The sequence below is a fragment of the Lampetra planeri genome, chromosome 8, assembly GCF_965212315.1.
Source record: "Lampetra planeri chromosome 8, kcLamPlan1.2.h2, whole genome shotgun sequence".
Taxonomy (NCBI): Eukaryota; Metazoa; Chordata; class Hyperoartia; order Petromyzontiformes; family Petromyzontidae; genus Lampetra; species Lampetra planeri.
This window is the reverse complement of record NC_136114.1, coordinates 10,540,246-10,562,383: the sequence shown is the minus strand read 5'-3', so window position 1 is coordinate 10,562,383 and position 22,138 is coordinate 10,540,246. Positions and strand designations below refer to the sequence as shown.

General features: G+C 38.5%; 1 protein-coding gene across 1 annotated transcript in view; it reads left to right on the top strand.

Moving 5' to 3' along the window:
• Positions 1 to 22,138, top strand: part of SND1 (staphylococcal nuclease and tudor domain containing 1) — a 220,360-nt gene that overhangs the window by 100,203 nt on the left and 98,019 nt on the right. The window contains exons 15-16 of the mRNA XM_078596968.1: positions 495 to 636; positions 7,481 to 7,590. Coding sequence (XP_078453094.1) covers positions 495 to 636; positions 7,481 to 7,590 — 252 coding nt within the window. The remainder of the gene's footprint in view (positions 1 to 494; positions 637 to 7,480; positions 7,591 to 22,138) is intronic.

Genomic DNA, 22,138 nt, shown 5'->3' with positions numbered 1-22,138 from the left:
TTTGGTAAAGTAAAAACATGGAACACAACAATAGAATGACACTTACAAAAGCATGTTAAGTTGCACACTAGGAATTCAAACCAATGCCAATGGGAATTGACTTAAGAAAAGTGCCCTTGTGTACGGCACCTAGCTAGGAGGGATGATGACTGATGGATGAGACTGGTGATGGTATTTGCAAAAGGAGGGAAAATATCTGAGGGAGTGAAACTTTTTAGAGATGGAGCAATGAGATCATCCCATGAGCAGAAGTGAGATAGAAAGTAAAATTGTAAGAACCGTGGGCAAGCTATGTGGAAAAGGCCTTAATCCATCTGTCGGTAAACCACGGCCGATATACAGTCACGGAAAGCGGTTCATTTGGTTGAAATTTTGGATGGACTGTTTTTCTTTCTCCGCATCGCACGAGCTCCGCATTAAACGTGTGTGTGTGTGAAATGCGTAATGCCGTAAGTAAGTAAATCAACACATGTTTTTCGTCTTCTCAATCACAGGACGTTCAAAAAGCCAAGCAGTTTCTGCCATTCCTTCAGCGAGCTGGCCGGAGCGAGGCTATCGTGGAGCACGTCTTCAGTGGATCGCGCATCAAGCTTTTCCTGCCCAAAGAAACCTGCCTCATCACATTCCTGTTGGCTGGTAAGCCCCCCCTTTCCCTGCTTACAGGTAGTAATGGGGGTCCAGTTTCCTCCTTGTGGTTACCCTTGCAAGTACGTTTTAGTTGACAGTATGGTACTGAATTTTTACTTCATGAAATCCCCTTATTATATTGAATTCAATTTCGATTTAAAGCTTTCGTGACTGCAGGGATTCATCTTCTTGGTTCTTTCGGTACAGTCACGTACCAAAAGAACCAAGAAGATATTGAATTCACTTAAAATAGTTACTCATTTGTCCATAGTATTTAATTGTAAATGTCATCCAGAGCTGAACATTTGTGGTTGACTGGATTTATAGAGGTTGCTGATGTGAACTTTAGTTTGTGCGTATGTGTGAATAATATGTTTGCATTGCATGAGGTCATATTACAGTGAAAGCATGGGTAACATAAGCCCATGCGAGTTTTAATTGTACATGAAAGAAATTTCAGGAAATCAAAGATATGTGGCTATTGCTTCTATGGTTATTGTCTAAGGACTAGGTTGCTTGCTGTTAGCAAGCAATGAAATATAACACGTTTATTTGTTGTAATAAAACATGCTCTTTTATTTGGTATATTATTCAATTCAATTTTTACTAATTCATTATCCTCAGCCATGATCATTTCACAGCTGGATGAAGGTCTCAAGCTGACACTTTCTCAGGGCTCCTGCCATGTCTTATCTTATCTTATATTTACAGAGCGCCTGAGCTCAAGGCTATTTACATAGTTTGCAAGTCGTAACAATCCATCTAGGACCTCTGCACATGAGTTGATTTCATGGCTCCATCTCATTGGTGGCCTTATTGGTGCGCCGTGATGGCGAGACGTTAATTACCTTGCCTGGTATGCAGGAGGTTATGGGTTTAATCCCAACCCTGAAGTCTTTATATTTGGAGTTTGCATGTTCATCTCCCCGTGGATTTCCCCCCGTATCCTCTGGGTTTTTCTCTTCACATTTAGAAACATGCGTTTAGAGTATTTGGCTGCTATACATTTCCACGTGATAAGCCACTTTGCTGAGCTATCATTTGTGGCCAGGTCGCTTCTGAAAAAGAGCTGCATAGCTCAGTGGGCCCTACTTGGTAAAATAAAAAGTTTCGTTTTTAGTGACTCAGGTGTATTCTCCTCTGGATGCCATTGACATTACTCTAGACCAGGGGTCGGCAACCTACGGCTCCGGAGCCGCATGCGGCTCTTTGCGGGCTGCTTCTTGACGATATGTACGTATGTACAGTATGTACTCAGATGCATTGCGGCTCTTGAAATACTGAATTTTGTACCGAATTGGAAAGAAATGGCTCTTCTTGTTATTTTGGTTGCCGACCCCTGCTCTAGACCATTCACCATTATCTTTTCGAGTGACGGGCCTGGTCCAATCCCATTTAGTGTTTTTTTACAGTCAATAGTGTTTTGATTTAAAGCTTTCGTGACTGCAGGGATTCATATTCTTGGTTCTTGCGGTAAAGTCACGTAGAAGGGAAACGTCGTGAGAACTTTTATTGTTTTATATTTATATTATTTTATTATTTCCCTTCTACGTGACTTTACCGAAAGAACCAATAATATATAGTCAATATTGTGTCTAAATCTTTTAAGTTCTCTGATCCGTGTTTTTATATCTCTCTCTCAATGTAATTTCAAGTTCTTTGCGTACTTTTCAGCTTTTGTTTATTTTTTGCCAATGTTTCCGTGTTTTTTTCCAGTTTCTCCTTGTGGCATTTCCACCAGTTTCTAACGAAACTGTACGTGAATGTTGTTTTTGCTCATTTATGTTGAGCCCAACTTTGTAGCTTTCTCTATTAATTTCTTGTCACGTTTCCTTAAGTTGATGCCGGAACGCTATCATGACCGTGTCGTCAGAAAAATCTAAGTTGCATAAGTATTTACTCCATTTATATGTATGCCTTTGTTTCTCCAAACCAATGTTTGGAAATATATTCTCATTTAGCCACTGATTAATGTTGGAGAAAGCGTGTCACTCTTCTTGACTAAAATGTTTATAGTATTTTGGTACTTTCGTGTAGCAGTTTTTTTAAATATAAATGGTTCGCTTAGACCAGGGGTCGGCAACCTACGGCTCCGGAGCCGCATGCGGCTCTTTACGGACTGCTTCTTGACGATATGTACGTATGTACAGTATGTACTCAGATGCATTGCGGCTCTTGAAATACTGAATTTTGTACCGAATTGGAAAGAAATGGCTCTTCTTGTTATTTTGGTTGCCGACCCCTGGCTTAGACGTACAATATTGTCATCATCAAATTATATTTCGATCATCCTTTTATTTAAAACAAATGGGTAATGAAGCTTACTTTGAAAATGATGCACCATTTATTGCACGAATATACATTGTTGACGAATAACATTGCGAAGAGTGGTTGGTCAATGCCACCCCCAACTATTCAAGCAAAGCAGGTTTAGGGAAGGTTTCTCTGCAACCATATTTTCCCATTAATCAGATTCTTAAATAGACTTGCCATTGTGCCTAGTCGTTGACTCGGCAGAAATTCATGCAGTCATCCAAGCTGTCAAAAAAACAAACGACAAAATGTTTGTAAAAAAGAATATAACCATAAATTGCATATCATTGTTAGAGCTCTTAACGATGCATTAATTAATCGATTGTTGCAGATGTTGCACTACTATTGTGTTTTTGTATTGTTTGTTGTATCGTTATAATCTGCTCCTTCTGGACATCTGTGAAAAATAGCTTTGTAGCTCATCGGATTCCTCCAGCATAAATTGAAACAAAAATCTCCATTTTACACGCATGGAATCGTGTGTTTCGGATAATATGTTTTCTTTCAAGTGTATATTTGTCGTTTTTAAACGGTTGCAGTGATTCATGTATATACTCACCACGAAGTTCAAAATAGAATAGATTTGTTCAAATCTAATTGCGACTGATTCGCACCAATCCCTTGAATCACCAAGGAGAGCATGGAGGAGTGTGGGGGACGGTGGTGAATCATGGCACCTCTAATTATCATAGATCCAACCGCGGTTTAGTGACCTGGAGTTTTTTGTTGTTTGGTCATTAAGAGCTATCTCAGGCAGTGCTGACGATTCGCCACTGACTCCTTAGTCGTTGCTTTATTTTAATATCCAATTATAATGTATTCGTGCTCCAATGAGCACTGAGGGGAAATATAATCTCGCAGCGGCGCTTGTTTTTTGTTCCCGAACCCATATTTTGGTCGCGACACGAGAGTGTTTAGAATTCAGAATTATCTTTTGGAGACACGTGGTACCTTTTTGAGGTTTCCTTTCAAGCATCATCGTTGGAAACTTTCACAAACATCAGAGCTGCATTCAATGTATCCTGTTAGTACATACACATGGTAGCTTTGTTCTCGTTGCTATGGCATCTTCAAGTGCTTTGGGAACAATGTTGTGTTTTTGAATATTGTCAGTCGAAGCGCTATTCCAACACGGGAAGGCTTCCTGCTTTATTTCTTTATCTTCACACTTTTTTTTTTGTCAACTGTCAAAAGGCTTGTTCACATGAGCAGCTCTTGGCCCTTGGATGGGTGTTGCTTGTGTTGTATATCTGTGCTGTTCTGGCACAAGACATAAAATATCAACAGTTTTTATCTATCTGTCACATTAGTGTCCTCTTCTTGTTGCCTTTTGTAACTGTCACATGTTTTTTTTTTACACGTGTATATTTATCAGCTTTCTTTTTATTACACTGTTGTACTGTTTGTGACATTTATCTAAATCCATGGTGTGTCTTATACATATGAAGTCCACATTTGGGGGAACAGTGATCAATTTTTTTTTGGCTTAAAGTTCTTTCCTATTCATCTTCTTGGTTCTTTCGGTAAAGTCACATAGAATGGAAATAATAAAATAATAAAACTATAAAACAAGAAAATATTCTCACGACGTTTCGACCGCAACACAAGAAATCATCATCAGGTGTGAAATCCACAGCAAGAAAATTTTCTTGTTTTATATATTTTTTATTTTATTATTTCTCTTCTGCGTGACTTTACCGAAAGAACCAAGAATATGAATCCCTGCAGTCACGAAACCTTTAAATCAAAAGGTATATTTATTGTTGAATATTATGTGCTGGAGGCAGAAAAGAATATGTTTTAAGCTCAATATATGGCATCTGTATTTTGAAATTGAATTGTTTATATACCCGGTATATTTGATGTTGATAAAATTAAAATTTTAATGCCTGAAGCTTTTTAAGCTTTTGCCATAAAAGAAGATACCTATAGAACTCTGAACCAGATATCAGTAACTTTTTTGATTGGTCTGGGCCTTTCCAGATAATTTGAGAATTCGAAGAATAAAAGTAGCAAAATTAACAAACGAACATAATCCCATCCCATTGGCCACACTGGCTTCTGGGAGTGCATTCTATCAACAGCATTGGTTTAAAACGAGCAAAACTCTGCACCGGTTTTAATATTCAGCATCTCATCAGCAGTCAAGCTCACTTAAACCTGTGACTGGTCACCTGTCCAATGTTTATAGGCAAGGACTTTGTTTCTTATGATATGGGCCTTAGTTCGACACTAAACTATATGATACATAACATAATCATAATATTGGTCGTGAAAGCCTACGTGTTAAATAATCATAAGTGTCATTGTGGAGAATATAAGTAACAAGATAAACAAGCAGACGGATCACCTCTTTCCCAATTGTAATTGGCACATTCCTAAATGTACTATTGAAAGAACACGACTCTCAAACATGAACAGAATTATACATCGCACCTGACAGCTGAGGCCATTTTGCTTATTTAAATCGTATCTGCAGCATTAGCTGTTTTAGTAAAAAAAAAAATATTGTTAGTTATTGAAATTGTTCCTGCAGTGTTTAATTGCAATGAATACTATGCATTCATTATTTCATTCATATACCGCTGACTCAAAACTAATTGGTATGTGTGTTTAGATCTGAGGTTAGTCTGTAATAATATTTTCGTGAATAAAACACGTTGTTTGGTAGTTCTGCAGTTAATGGGCTTGCCAATGGGATAGTACATTTCAAGATTTTCCATTAAGTCCCATATTCAGTCATTATTACCACATGTTTAATCCAATGTCTTGCACTATATGTGGTGTAAATACTAATGACCCAATGACACACATTTCAACGTTAGACCATTTTTTACAGGTAGGAACAACAGGTTCCACACTGCACACCAGGGATTGTGTCTGTCTGTCGTGCAAATTTTTTTGTCGTGCACGAATGCGTTGTCCAACCAAGTTCCTACCTGCCCACTCCGAAGGGACCTGTTGCCTTTATCATGACAATTGCTTTTGTCTGAAGATGGCTTGCATTGGCTTATTTGTAAATAAATTCTTCCCTTGAGGGCTAAACACGTCTGTAAATAACGTACATGTATTCTTGGGGATATCACTAATGTTCCATAGAAATAGTTTTTTACGTGGTCTTTTTTTTTTTTGCACAATAATGAGTGGTGTCAAAGCACTTGAAAGCAAGTCCCACATGTATCATGCAATTCTTTTTGAGTGGCTCCATCCGATATTGGTGGCACTGAGACGTGAATGGATGAATTGGAGGTTTTCACTGATGTGTGCCCCAAAGAGAAGTCTATTTCACTATATTTTAATGGATGGATGCTCACAGTCCTTCAGTAATAATTTCATTTGTCGAAAAATTGCCTTGCAAGCAATCAATTTTTATTGAAGTGGATGTTTTAGAAGCCTGAGGTGTATGGCACAATTGTCCTCTGCATAGCACAGTTGGTCCACGGATTAGCCATGGATATCATTCAGGGAAATAGCTAAATAAGACAAGTTTCTTCTTTAATGGAATGGTTATGATCTGGCAGTGAAGCCAGAATTATAAAATGTATTTCCCGTTTATTTTCAGAAATGTTGCTGCTATTTTTACCATTGTTTGTATGAAATTCTTTGCACAATTAAATATGCTTTAACTTAATAGGAGAAATAACATTTAAAGTTTCATATTGTAAAAAAAGAATATATTGCAGCTGGACATTTATCCTAATTCATGAAATATATTCCCTGATAATTCGAATATGACTAACAGTGAGGCTGTTTCAAAGGATGTGGCTTGAAGCTTGATCGATCCTGCCAAGTATATGAATTGAACAATGATGGTAATTTTTCATAAAGTCCTTGATTAAGAGAAAAGTCATGGAAGAGCCTAATTCGTAACCAAATAAGTAAATTAACTTAACGGCATATGAATTTTTGCAAATTAAATAAAAAAAAAGTTTACATATTAAATAGTTAACTGTCCCATTCATTGTAATTATTTTCCAGAACATAAAATACTGACATCATTACAGTTTGATAATGGTAAAACTGTGAGTCTCAATCAAATTTGACAATAATTTTTTTTTAGACTTTCATTTCTAAAATGTCATAATTTATCAGTTACAAGTTTAGCATTTTTTCCTCTCTCCAGCTGTGAATGCTACATTAACATGCTTAATTGGTTTAGTGTTATATTAGTCATTCTTGTTGGCTTAACTGAATATATTGTGTTTTAAGCTCAAAATATTTAGAGATTAACAGTGAAATTTGATAAATTAAATTCACTACTTTACAACATTTGTAATCATAACTATGAATTGCTTCTTATAAAATAAGCTTTTTTATGTTGATCCATAATGGATTGAGAGATAATCGGTTATTTATATATTATGAACTTTCCAATTTTATTTTTGTATCTCGCTGTCACATGGCAACTTCAGAGTGTCTGTTGGGTGATACGTGTGCTGTTTATTTCCGAGCTTTTTGTCTTGCTGGCTGTCTTTACAACAACAACAGTGTTCGCTGCTTGTGATATTGGCCAACAATGCCCCGCTTGTTTTTTGTTTAGGCATTGAGTGTCCACGCATGGCTCGGAACGGCCCAGGGGGAGCCCAGGAGAGTGAGCCCTACAGCAATGAGGCCATGCTGTTCACCAAGGAGATGGTCCTTCACAGAGAGGCAAGTCATTTCTCGCGCTGCAGGAAGCCTCGCGTTGAGCTTTGCCTGCTTTGATTTGTGTTTGGAACGCATCTCGCTGCCTCCAGTGCACACCGTGCTCTTGCGCAAGTGACCGTGTTGGGCACACACGGTGGAAGGCGTTGTGTAAAGTTTCTGCGGGGGTAAAAATACGCATGACATTAAAGGGGGCGATAAAATTTGAAAGCATTAAGTCATTGCCATTACCCACAGTTGTCATGTGTGACAAGCATTGAATTATTTAATCCGCAGTTGTGTGAACCCAGTTCCTCTGTATGTGGATGACATGAAGCACTGTGGGTAACACATTACCTTGCACGTTTAATGGAAAACCTCTATTATCAAGATATATCGAAGGGGTTAAACAACATATTTTAAATTCCACTGACAAAGGTTATTAAACAAGAATTCCTTAATGCACACACAAGGTGAGTGTGTCCTTCCTGCAGGGAAGATTATACAATGGCATTTTGTACATGTACATTTTCATTAAATAATGAAATGCATATCAATGAAATATATAGTGACTATGGTAATTGGACATTTTGGATGGAATTGAAAAAGCTGGGGATATTTTCACGAAACCTATTTGTTTAATGTTAATGAACATTATAATAAATTGCAACAGTTATCTTTGCATTATGAAGCGAAAGTAATTGAATTGCATTGAACATTCCTAGTACTTTATTTTACTATAATCTTCAAAGCAGCAGCCGTCTGAATCTCGAGAGGCTGCAGGAAATGGTAAGTACACACAGATGTCACCGGAATATCTTGGTGATGGATAAGTTTGGTAGGTGCCACCTCTGGGTTTCATGGACGCTGCTGTGCACGATAACCCCTCGTGCCATCTCGAAATGCAATCCCTGCAGGATTATGATTTTGCTATCGCCGTTCCTTTGTGACATCTGTGCTTCATTTTGCTGTTTGGAAACCCGCGGGAGTATTCCCTTTTGTTGAGCACTTCTGCAGTCCTTTGTACCACCACCTGCAACAAAACCTTCTAATAAGTTGGAAATTCAATTGTATTCATCTTAAGGGTACAAACATATGTTGGAATTCGTATGGCAACGGTTCATCTCCAAAAAGGTCACCGACACTGCCGTATGATGGACCCATCGCTGTTGACAACATTGACTAACAAGCACGAGTATTGATCAAACTGTGGCTGCCCCCTATATGGTGCTAATTAGAAGCAACGAGTGAATTATTCCTATGAATTCCTGAGGCTATTGTCAGTAAATTAGTCGCTTGATTTCTGGATGCTCTGGTGACTTGTGCCCTTGAAGGCTACCAATGCTCCCCAGGCTCACGTACATCAGTTCCTGAGATGGGGGTCCTGAGGCTGCAGCCTCGAGCATCTCTGACAGTGAGAAACGGGGTCATTGTTATGGCCGTTTCATGTGCTGTGACGCGCTTGTAATTTGATGCCTATGTATGCATCCCTGCTAGGAAGGTTATTTCCCCCGAACACCTCAACCCACATACGAATTAGGTGCAACTCTTAACAATCTGCAGTCCCCTCTAAGGCTCGCCAACCAAAAACAAAATGCCACAAATTATTTAAAATATGAAAGAAATATTCATATTATTTTACCTCCTTTTTCAATAAAAAAAACAAGAGACTACCATGTTTTACGTATATATTACAGTGTATAAGCTGGATAGCATTTGCATCAACTTCAGAATTGTCACAGAAGGTATTTCACATTGAATGTGGAATATATATATAATTTAGTCCTGTAACCGTGCATTGACTCTGAAGCAGAGTGCAGTGTTTCACAGGAAAGCAGACAGTTTTGAAGCTCTTGTATGAAGAAGAAGAATAAGAGCTTTGATGCATAGCTCTGCCACTGCTGGCTGGTCCCAGGGTACTGCCAGACCTTGAAAAGTCCTGATGAGGGAAACTTTGTTTTAGCCGTGGAGCACATTTGCATTCAACACAAGGGTTCGACGGAGGGCATAGCGGCCAGGACAAAGTGTAGTGGGAAGCATGAGCAAGCAGATTGTGCAGTGAGGGAATAGCTGCAGACATTTCCAAAGATATCTTGGGCACAATTGCGTGTAAAAAAATATAGCCGTTTAACCTGTAATTTTCTACAATTTTTTGCAATAAATAGAACCCTGTGATTTATTTTTTTCAGCCAGCAGTATATTTGAGCGAGGAAGACTGATAACATTAAAAAAAAAGGTTTTAACGTCAAAAATATTGTATATTCATACGGAATAAATTCAGTTTACTACAAAAATTGGATACTATATAATCCGCATGTGTCTGATGGTGCAAAAATGAGTCTGAATAGCCCACGGAATGGCAATGTAATATGGATTATATTTTTCTGGCCTATTTTGTTTCCTGTCAAGTCATTGTTATTCAAGCAGCTGCTGGGAATTTGTGTAGGATTTTTCCAGAATTAAAATTTTAAAGGCACATTGTTAAACCCTGCCTATGTGTGGCATTTTATTATGCCTTCTCTGACACTGAAAGGATGTGCTTTGTATTACCATCTTGACAGGTATTATACATGTAACATTTAGATTGTACCTGTTGAATTTGTAATCGATGCGTGGGAGGATGTTCAGGGTACATATAGAATTGATTCACTCTGTTACCCAAATTTGTAGCATATGTTGTGTTTTGGTTAATTCATGTTATATATTCTTAATTCCGTATTTGTGTTTGGTTCATTGGGAAAGCACCTATGATAGTCTAAACAAAGACAAACCTTGACTATTAATTCAATTAATCATGCAGTACACTTGCTACAATTATAAATTGAGTGCACAAAAATAAAAGTCACATGCATTTATAATAATTGTATTCATCATATATCAATTAACATGGTTGACCACGTACGTTGTGAAAGAAATTAAACATACGTACAATGAGTATATTAGTGTATACATATTGATATTTCCAATGCAAGGTAAGGGTTGTGGAGGCTATGCATGCCTAATCCAGCACTGCCACATTTTATAAGATCCAGTTTTGGGCATAAAAGTACAATAACCCAGGATAACAAAGTGTGGACTGATATCATTTGTCCTTTTTGTATGGGATAGAGTGTTGCCTCCTCCCGTGCAGGTTTTTTTGCTGGATGCTCCAGTTTCCTCCCACATGTATGAACACTGTTTGGCAGAGAACATCTTAAAATATAGAGAACTGCAGAGCAATTGTTGGTGCCAGCTCCACTGCCTGGCATCTCCAGATTAGTTTTTATTTCTCATAAATTGAAATGGGAATAATTCGCATTATTATGCAAGCTCATGTGACCAATGATGAATGAATGACGCCGATGTAATAATTTGCTTCTATGTGTTGTTGGAGCACACCTTCACCACGACACATTCAGCATTTAGATAAGCCTCTGTCTGTATGTTGTTTGATAAACATTTATGTACATAACCACTGTGAACTCACCGAATTCTTACATTTTTCCATTAGGCAGAGTGCATCTAAAGAGCTTAGAAAACACATTTCTATTGTTACTCCATTATGGAGATTCCACAGTTATCTAGTTGTTTGCCATCAGAAAAAGGCTCCAACCATTTTTTAGTCCAAAGAAAATTGAGTTTCAGACCCCTTCTGGGTACATTCATTAAGATGTAGACTCCCCAGTGTGTGGTTTTTAGACACTTCATACGACTGTAATTTTAGTCTAAAAATACAGCAATCATGCTCACTGCCATCATTTTTTTTCCAAGCATACCCACATAAAAACATAAATTGGGGTTTCCTCATGCAATTGTTATGGGTTTTTTGTTTATATATATAGAAAAACATATTTTAATCAACAACTTGCATTCAACTTTGGAATAGTGAAATCATCAGGTTGTTGAAGTGAATGAGCTGTTAAAAAAAAACATTGGTTAATGAAACAGACTTTTTTCGTGCGAGGAACTTGACGACCACCTGCAACATCAGGGATATGCAGCTTCCCTGCCATGATACATGTATAGTTGTTTACTACTGCTAAAGCTGACAATCTTCACCATGTAAAAGTGTACAATTGTCCACGGTAATTTTGTTAAAATCCTAAAGTTTCCCTTCATTTTTGTTGTATATTTTTATCATAGCAATATATTTGTACACGTCTAAAGCACATACTTTGTAATGTAATGAATTAATGATAGAAAAAGATAACATTAGCATCAAGCACTTGTGTCGTGCCTATATCTCTCATTGATGTGGCTTTTCGGACTGAGAAGTGAATGAGATGGGAGTTCCATCGGTATGAATAAATAAGTAATATTTAAAAATACTTTGAAAAAAACACGCTTTAATTAAATGTACCGTACTAGTAATGGCAGAACTCCATGACTCGAGGTGGCCCCGAGGCTTGCCATAACGTAAGGGACTGTGGTGATTTACAGCCAACGTGAGTTGAGCGTGGGAAATTAGACCCAAGCTGAAACATAACGTAAAAAGATGGTTTGAAATTAGTTTTTTTTTAATTATAGAATATAGTATTGTCATCAGTACGACATTAGTATACCAAGTTTGCAGTCGATACCACATTTGGAAGTGGGTTAAAATTGAGTTACAAGATTTGAGGATACAACAACGACAACAACAACTACAACGGAGTGAGTTAATAAAAAGCGTGTAATTAAACATATGAAGTAGAAGGCATGCATCACAATGTGTGCTGTACATGATGGAGACAATCAATGGTTTCACAATTATTATAAAATGGGAACTCCAGCTCTCCGTGGGGATGTAGGGGCATTATTGACATTCCTGTAATCCACATGGTTATCTGCTGGAAAATGTAGATAACATGATGAATTTGCTGCCACTTTTCGGTGATTTCCTCTCGTCCGCAAAATAGCTCATTAAGTTGGCGATTATGGGAGACAACTTCAAGGTGACTCCTTCTACCTGCAAGTAAATACGGATAATGGGAAGGTGTGAAAGGGTTTTAATGTATCACCACCATCATCACCATGATCATTATCACCACCGTCGTTACCAACAACATCAATTGTAAATAATGGATTCTTATTGGAACAATTTTACGCACGTACTGTGAGAATTTAAATTGTTGACTTAAATAATTCAACATAATCGTCCGTGATCTATCCCTTGCTAGATGAAGGACTCCTGAGGCCATCATATCCATCCGGCTCCTCCACACAAACTGATTTAATCACTCCACCTCAGCATGCGACATCCTCTCAGGCATACGCTCCCTCCTTTGGTTGCCACCCTGTCATTAATCTCAACCACCACCCATCTAGCAATATGTCGTGCCCAAGCCCACTATTCAATATGATGTTTCTAACTTGCGGATGTGAATCGTCACATGCCTGGTATTACTTTTTGTTGTTGTAAATTTGGTAGTGGGCATTAACTGGAATACATTGAATTGGTGGTTGCTGGCCCAATGGCAATGTTGGTTCAATGGGAGCCCTAAGCAGGAGTTTATACATTTATAAATCCGGGTGATATGACAGAAGAGATGTAGACAAGACGGAGATATAATGACGTAAGAGAAGAGAGCCATAGATGAAACAGCGATGTAGCAAAATGAGAGAGATTGTAGACAACTAAAATGGAATAAGATGAAAGAGCAATGAGATTTAATTTTCGATTTAAAGCTTTCGTGACTGCAGGGATTCATCTTCTTGGTTCTTTCGGTAAAGTCACGTAGAAGGAAAATAATAAAATAATAAAAATAAAACATAATAAAATAATTCTCACGACGTTTCGGCCACAACGCAAGCAGCCGTCTTCAGGTGGAGAACAGGTCTGTCTGACTGCCTTCTCGACAGACCTGTTCTCCACCTGAAGACGGCTGCTTGCGTTGTGGCCGAAACGTCGTGAGAATGATTTTATTATGTTTAATTTTTATTATTTTATTATTTTCCTTCTACGTGACTTTACCGAAAGAACCAAGAAGAGCAATGAGATGTTAATTTGTGAGACGTTAATTACCTTGTTAGGTTAACGACGATACGTTTCTTTGGATTTGAATTGGAGCTGATCTGTGGGGCCACCCCCTCTTTTTTTAATCTGGGGCCCCGTGAGCCTCTTGTGGGCCTAAGTGTTTGACTAATGTGCTTTATTCCTCGTACCACTGCTAAGTCCACGTGCTGTACGGACGTCTCACAAAGGAGTTGTAGAATTGTGGATATCTTGGCAGTGCTGCTGAGTGGACATTTCCAGGTTGGCCCGGAGGAGAATTAAAAGCATTCTAAATGTTAATGATCACGGGCTATTTATGTATCGTTGCGCAGCACCGACATGCTATAACGTCATTCTTTTAAGCCAATGGTGCTCAGAAAATATGGGTTTGATTTAAAATATAATTAGTGGTTGCATCTCCTGACAGTTGATTTCTTGTTGGGTTGTAAGATGTGATTTCAAATGAGGCTGCATTCCCTTTTTTGGAAATGTATTTGATCAATTATATCCAAGCTCTATCACACTTGTAAGGATTACTCCATGTAATTATCACAGTCTGTCACCCGATTAGCACGTTGAATAACAGCAGTAATTGGAAATTGTGTACCATGTCCAGTCGCCATTGAAAAAACAACCCAGAATGTTTGCTGAATAGCGCGAGTTCTGGTCAAGCATTGCAATGGGGCATAATAATATCGCAGCTTCCAGACAGCTTCTAAGTTACGTTATTGCTGGACATAGATTCGCTACGTGTGCTTAAATTTACGTATTTTTTTGAAGCCTTGCTTATCTCATTAATATAGGTTTTGCATTTTAGCCGTTAAGCGTACAAGGTTGATGCAATAAAGACGATAGGAATGACACCAGAGTCTGGGAACCTGAACCTCATTAGAGTAATTGAGCCTCTGGCTCCTAGAAAAGAGGGTTACTTCGTGTCCATTGAGACTCTGCAAGGCATACCCTTGCAGAAAGAAGAAAAAAAAATTGCAATGCAAAGTTGCAAATCCAGATGTATTGATCGACTAGAATCCTGATATAATTGCGTCCCGTGATTTAAACGGCAGCAGAAGTGGATGCCGGTGGGACTCGTAATGTGCAGTGTTGTCGGCATTTTTAAAATTGTTTCTTCTTGCGCCGTGCGGCCCTGGTGACCTGTAATTGCACGCTTGGCTTCCACGCAACCGATGGGAAGGGCCAAGGCTGCAATGTCTGTCCTTACCCCCCCCCCACTACTGGCTATGATATTGGAAAAATTCCACAGTTTCTTCTGTAATTGGATCAGAATGTGATTTTCTATAATTAAGGCCAAGCCAATCTTCCAACAACATATTTTCCACTGCTGTTTCAATACAGCCGCAATGTCCTATTGACTTGGTGAAATAAAAAATGGAGAATATTTTATCAGTTTTCGGACAGCTTTTAATCACACGGTATTACACTTCTGTTATTACATTTTATGCTCGGGGTGATGCTGGTAAATTTGAATCCATTTAATATTTTTTTAAATATATATTTTCTGTACACTTCTTATATTTGTTAATGTATATACATTTAAAAATGTTGTTGCAATTTCCTTGTTTTCCCAATTAGCTGTAAAGCCATTTTAGAACAGAGTACTTGGACGTCAGGTCTATCAATTTGCATTGGTATATTTCAAAGATTTAATTCCAAAATACAATGCACATTCTTGTGTTACTTTCCTTTCCAAAAAATATGATCCCTTAGCTTTCCCAAAGACCATTCTTCATGTATCAACTTGATCAGTTGTTCCAAACAAGTCTTAACAATACTCCTTTAAAGAGGGTGGTTCACCGTGTTATTATATATATTCTGCATCTGTAGAAACCGTTTCCAATTGTGAAGCTCTTTCCAGGCATGCACAAGGCACCTTCAAACATGAACTGAAATAACACACTGTACTATTTGTGAATGTATGCGCCATGATATATGGGCAGTGTGTATTAATGGAGCTGGGAAAATGCCATTTGGTGGCAATGAGATGGAGCTTCTACTTTTATGCCGTACACGTAACACAGCTTGAGCCGGCGAGCGCAGCAAACTGTAATCCGCAAAAAAAGTGATTTGGTGCTGATTGGAGAGTTGGAATCTGCGGATTGAGTGGAGCTATAGTCGATGTCAACTGAAGGACGGTTGTGAAAATTGTTGATAGGAAAATAAAATTTGCAAGGCAGGATTTTCAGGGTCTCTAGATTTGATTTAGGCAAAGAAAGGCAATTACTGCAGCGGCTCTTGAGATTGTTTTGATATTGTTACAAACAGATCGTGTTCGAAATGCGGAGTTTACATAGTCGCTATTGTTTTCTGGAAATTAATTTGTAAATAGGGCACTATAAAAATATATATCAATTCATGTAATGAAGTAAAATGAAATATGAGTTAATTATATAAATTACAGTATTAATGCACAATCAAAGAATTATACATAATTCATGCAACATTTTAATACAATATGCAAGAGTTGTTGAATCTGTCATGGCCACGAATGTAATTGCTTTGGAAGAAATTCTTAATCTTTCTCCCTCCCCCTGAGTTTTTGTACTGTATATGTATTTAATGTGGCAGAACAAAGACAGATGTCTAGGGATGTGGTAAATGTCCCGCCATTTCAATGATACTCATGGTGGTACTGTAATTATGCAGTCGTTCACGTGTGAGCTTTAACATAATGCAACATTTTGAGAGAACCCCCGACTCGTGTTCAGAAAAGCCCCATTGTGGGTTCTTGAGTGTAAGGAGTTCATTTCCTTGCACAAACCCGATGCTGTTCTTTGAAAGCTATTTGTGCATTGCTTGTTATTCCTCCAAGACGATGTCACACAGAGCAGCAAGCCAGGCAACCTACCTTATCTTGGCTGATTTATTGCGTCGTAGGATATGAGGCTTCCAAGCAGAATTCTCTAGACAGATTTTCCATCCCATTATGTTCTACAGATGTGCATGTCTAATTGTGGGCATGTGTGTATGAAAATAGAGAAGGGTGGACATTTTACCGCTTAAGTGATTACATGGATTGATTAAAAATGTAAAATTGGTTGGCAAAGCATTTAATCTGACTGACAGGGTCGGTCTTCTATGCATACTGTTTATCGCAACACCAGCATTACTTGGTGATTTTTTAAAATATACAGTACATGAATATTGAGGTGTCAAATTTTTGTATGGCGGTACATTTATAAGGATTGAGACAGTACTTGGGTCAGTGGAAAAGGTGAACAATGTAGAGACGCAGCCCTGCAATTGCTGGCTCGCATCACTGCTGGTGGATGGTCCTCCACCAGAGGATGTTTTGGCCTCTGGTCTGACTTTTCGGAGGATTTTTCGATTTAAAGCTTTCGTGACTGCAGGGATTCATCTTCTTGGTTCTTTCGGTAAAGTCACGTAGAAGGGAAGTAATAAAATAATAAAAATAAAACATAATAAAATAATTCTCACGACGTTTCGGCCACAACCCAAGCAGCCGTCCTCAGGTGAAGACCAGGTCTGTCGGGGTGACAGCGTCTGAATGAAACACCACCATGCTTGGAGCGTATATTTAAGCTGGGTTGGAATGGGGGAAGGGCGCCTTGACAAAATAATTTGCATATCAAGAGGAATTTAGCATATTTATGGGAAATGCAGGTATGTGATTAGTACTATGCTGTGAACTGGATATTCGGAGGATGTGTGGGTACTCACACTTCACCACACCACACGGGGGACCTGCCGATCGTCTAAACCTGTGGTGTACCCATTTATATTGCTCGGTGAACAGAGGTGGGGTGGGCTTTTAAGGAACGTGCCAATTGTTTCAATCACCGCGCTGCGAGCGTGATTGCCGCTAAAGCGGGACAGTTGATTTGCATGGAATTGATGGTTCAGCTCATGCAACAAATGAATTGGCATATTGCACATATAATTGATAAAGTACACTAGTTGCTGTTAACTGGATATTCAAGATTCTGCAACATCAGTTATAAGAATGGACAATCACGAGCAAGTGTTGTAGCCACATAAAAAAAGACCTTGTGACTACGTAACTCAAATTATCGGCGTATTCTTTGCAAAAAAGGCATCGCATTTGGAAGGTTTCTTACTATAGTTATGAAGGACATTGTAAAATCAATGCATTCGTGCAGATATTTTGTTTTAATTGTGTAGATAACGGGAGTGTTCTTGGTCTGCGCGATTGGCATGTGTTTTCTCTGGTCGCTGTACTGGGCTGTCGTGTGTGTTTGTGTTTTCTCTTGGGGATTAAGAGTGAGTGTGCAAGTGCATCGAAATGTAAGGCTAAGAAAATCAAGGGTAAAAGGTTAACCGCACAAAGCCACCAATTTCAAATAACAAACGCAAACATTATGGTAGAGAGTACCGGGAGCCCAGATGGAGCAACAGTTTAGCACTTTTTGTGTAAATGATCCTATGCCAAAATTCCCACATTCAGCTCTCACACCAATTATCCTGCTAACAAGATCTCTTTTAAAATTAATTTTATGTAAGCTTAAATAGTCTATTTTTGTCCGCTGGGATTGTCAGGAACTTATTCTCCTTCAGATTTGAAACCTGGACATTGACTTTTGTAAAATGCAAGGCTCTTTAATATGTTAGTTATTTTATTAGCTTAACACGTAGGCTTTCGCGACCAATATCAGCCATAATATAGGTTTTTTTGGGTTAGATCGCGTAAATATATAAATGTGTCATTAAAACCCGCCACCACCCGACACAGCCAACTAGTAAGGGTTGTCACGTAAACAGAACGTGGCCAATTCGTCACTAGTACAGCACACCGGTGTGTTGGAGAGCCAAGCCACAATATTTACAATCTGAGTACGACGTTTCGCCAGTAATTACAACTAGCTTCATCAGGCAACAGCCAGATTTGTGGAGAAGTCTAGCTGTTTTGTTCCTTGTATAGAGGCGTAGATTTGGTGAGCAAGCTTCTGCGCTCTTGTTCCAAGTGGGGGGGATAACGAAGGCAACGCACATTATGCATTATGCGAGCCCTTTGAACTTGCCTTTCCTGTCTATTGTGTGTATTAAAATAGCCGTATCAACAGTAATCCCTATTGAAGTAAGCTGCCCTTTGAGGGCATGCATTTAAATAATGTATTATTTTATGTTTCACTTCCACGCAACACTAAGGCGGTAGCTATCCAAACGGTTAAAGTTATTTTTACTTCTTAAAATTTCGCTAGATTCTCTAATTAGTCTTGGACAGTAGTAGCTAGTTTTGCACAGAACTTCAACATCATCAAAATCAATGGAGTGTCCTTGTTGGCACGTGTGCTCTGCTACTGCTGACAGTTGTATTTGGAGGTATTTAATATTTATCTGATGTTCTTTTAGTCTCGTGCTGTTCATTCGTCCTGTTTGCCCAACATAACATTTACCACACGTGCAGTTAATCCTGTACACACCTTCTGTTGAGCTGGTAAGTTCTAACTACCGGGATATCTATCCACCCATATAATTAATAGTTCATCGCATTTGATGGTTCCCGTATTGTCGGTTGTCCTGCATATTTTTTGTTACCTGTCGCGTATTTTTATTTTTGCAGTCATCATATATGCTTCACGAGGGATTCACATTTAATAAATTGTTAGCAAAATGAGTTGCGCGCGTGAACTTTGTACATTAATTTTGCATTGCGGGATGACATGCGCGCGCACATACACAACATATACACGATCACTTTTAATTAAGGACAACTGATGGCTGTCCGCGACTTCAAAATGTGTGCGGCAAATGATGGACCATGCATCATTTATTTTTGTACTTGGTGTGCTTGCTAATCGAAGCCGATGAGAGCTGCTCATCCAGAAAAATGTGAGAGCGCGAGTCAAGCTGCGATAAATTATTTAGGGTGGGGTCCCCCACATTTGCGGCAGACTAATTGTGAAAGTGTTGTTTGCAGGAGATATGCTCACCTGTTGGTAGTCTAGAAGCACAGTATGACTGCAGGGAAAGTGTGAATAATTTATGCTGAGTGCAATGCTCATGATGTTGGCTCTGCTCATTGCCTTAAGTTGGCATGCCTTGGGGAATTCGATGTGAGGAAGTATTTTGCTCAAAGCTTACCGTATATATTTTATATTGCCCATGAGACCATTCGGGGAAACTACTCCCGTACTTATATATTGGTTGCAGTACTTAAAGTGCACGTGTGCCATCACTGCCCAATAAATTACAACGCAAGAAATGTGACGAAAGAAAGATTTTTGTTTTTTGAAACTTGAATCCATACACGGATGGGCAACATCAGCATGCAGTGGTGATATTGCAACCAGTATAATTCATTTCTGGTTGGTGTGCCAATTTAACGATGTAATGTTTGTTTTAGTTGATTTGGTACAGGACCATGAACTTGGCTATATTTTGTATGATTTGAAAGTGTGCGTGTAGTATATCCCCCATAGTCTAATTTACAATACGTGTTTGTGGTTAAATAATTGCATGTGCTTCGTTTGAGTAAATGGTGTGGAATGAGACGTATCAAGGTCATTGTTTCATGGCATCGAAAGACCTCAAGTTGCATTGCTTGATTTGGTCGGTTAAGAACATACACTGCCACCAGTAAATAGATAGCTGTTAAGGTTTCCGCATGATCAAGTGAGTCCTATTTATTAATTTCATTTTGTATTACATTCCTGATACATTGTGGCAAGCTCCTGAAACGCAAGATACAACAAATTGAGTTGTAAATAGGATGCCGCTTTGCCATACAACACTGCAATTTTTTTGCATGCAGTCTATGTTCTGTGTTCGAGAATTTGTGTGGCAGAAGAAAATTAAAAACCAGTAGTATTTCCAGTGTCTCAATATTAACAGTGACCTTTTCATACATTTTATGTCTTGTCAGGTAAAAAAAAAGCTTAAAGTGCTTCTACATAATGCCATTGAAGCTATATTTTTATTTCACTGAAATAATCCAAAAGACTCTTGTAATGAACTGGGAGAAATTCATCCAGGATAAAATGTCACCAGCAGCAGCTCACTGCAGGGATGTATAATTACATATACTGACCGGACAGTCTCTCCAATACCCTCCAGAGGACTCTCCAACAGAACCCCTCTCAGGGGAGGCCCTTCTGCCAGCAGTTGCATGAGCAAGAAATTGCAGGGCTGCAACCTTGGCCTTTTGTTACCTGCACTTTCAATCCTACGTAGTTACCTTATTGTTGCGCTCGTTGGTGTGTCTCAAACACTCGATGGGCATCATCTCTGCACGATACAGCAATCCTGCTGCCTCTACATTTGCATTCACAATATCGCGCACGTGGCAAATCGTTTTTGCACCAAACTCTTAGGTTTTTTCGGTAAAGTCACGTAGGTAAGAATAAATAATGAAAATAATAGAAATAATTATAGAAATACAATTATAAATCACGAAGTCTCCGTCGTCAGGTGGGACCGTCACAGCTAAATTTACTGTATCAAGTGAGGCAAAATTCCAAGGGACAAGCTCTTAAATACAAGTTGGAGGGGGGAGGAGCTTATCTGAATGTGGTACCACATTTAAGAGCTTGTCCCTTGGAGTATGAATCCTTGCAGTCATGAAAGCTTCAAATTTAGAATTTCTACACCATGCGAGCTTTAGTAATGTCACATGTAAAAATTGTATGAGATTGTAGGTAATGGCAGGCATGGTTTTCATTTGTGTTGTGCTACGAGTGGTACAATGGTCAAGGCTACATTTCATAGACTTTCCTTCTTAAGATACGGTCACTTCAGATGTTTTGGATTGTTTATTTTTCCTTTCTGCTGTTCAAATGCAGTTCATTGGTGACACTTCACACTGTCATGCCTAAATGCTTCGATCATTTTTTATTGGACTGCCAAAGTAGACGTTAGTCCCTTGTAAACCAATTCAATTATATTGATTCTCAACAAATAATTGCATATAGTATATTTGATATGCTCCACCCAAGTGTTATACAGTATTATTGTCAAATCTGATTGTGCCGAATCTGACGTCTCACGAAATGTTTTCGTTTTAATTTCCACTTGACAGATATTTTTAGCATTGTGTTCAGAAATTCATCGTGTGGACTTGCATCACTGTTTTGGTCTGCAATGGTATTATTTACTTATGTGACTGTACGTTGCTTTATGTGCCAAAGAAGGTGCCAACATTGTTCACTCGAGAATGTACGATTCATTATAAAAACTGGATTTTTTTATGTTCAGAGGCTCATGATTTCAGTAACTCTGCCATTTGACTGAATTTCAGTTTGAAAAAGAGAAAAATGTGTAGTTTGCAAACATGCTGAGAATTTTTGATCAACTTATTTAGTTACGTTTCACTTGTGAGCAAATAGAATTGATTTAATATTGGCAATTTAAGACCGTGACCTCTTACAATGACTTTGATGAATTCATTAAACAGAGTTGTTAATTCTTGAATTTAATTCTGCTACTTAAATATGCTGGGATCCTGACTTCTTCACTTGGACATGAATGCGTTGAAATAAATAAATGCAGGTTACTTACCCGTGCTTATAAATCATTTACATTTCTCGTTCACGTGTCATTATTACAACGTGATGTGCGATTAGTTTTTTTTTTGTAAAAGAAAAGTGCGCAAATATCGGCTGTTGTTAACGTCCTCGTGTTGTAACAAAT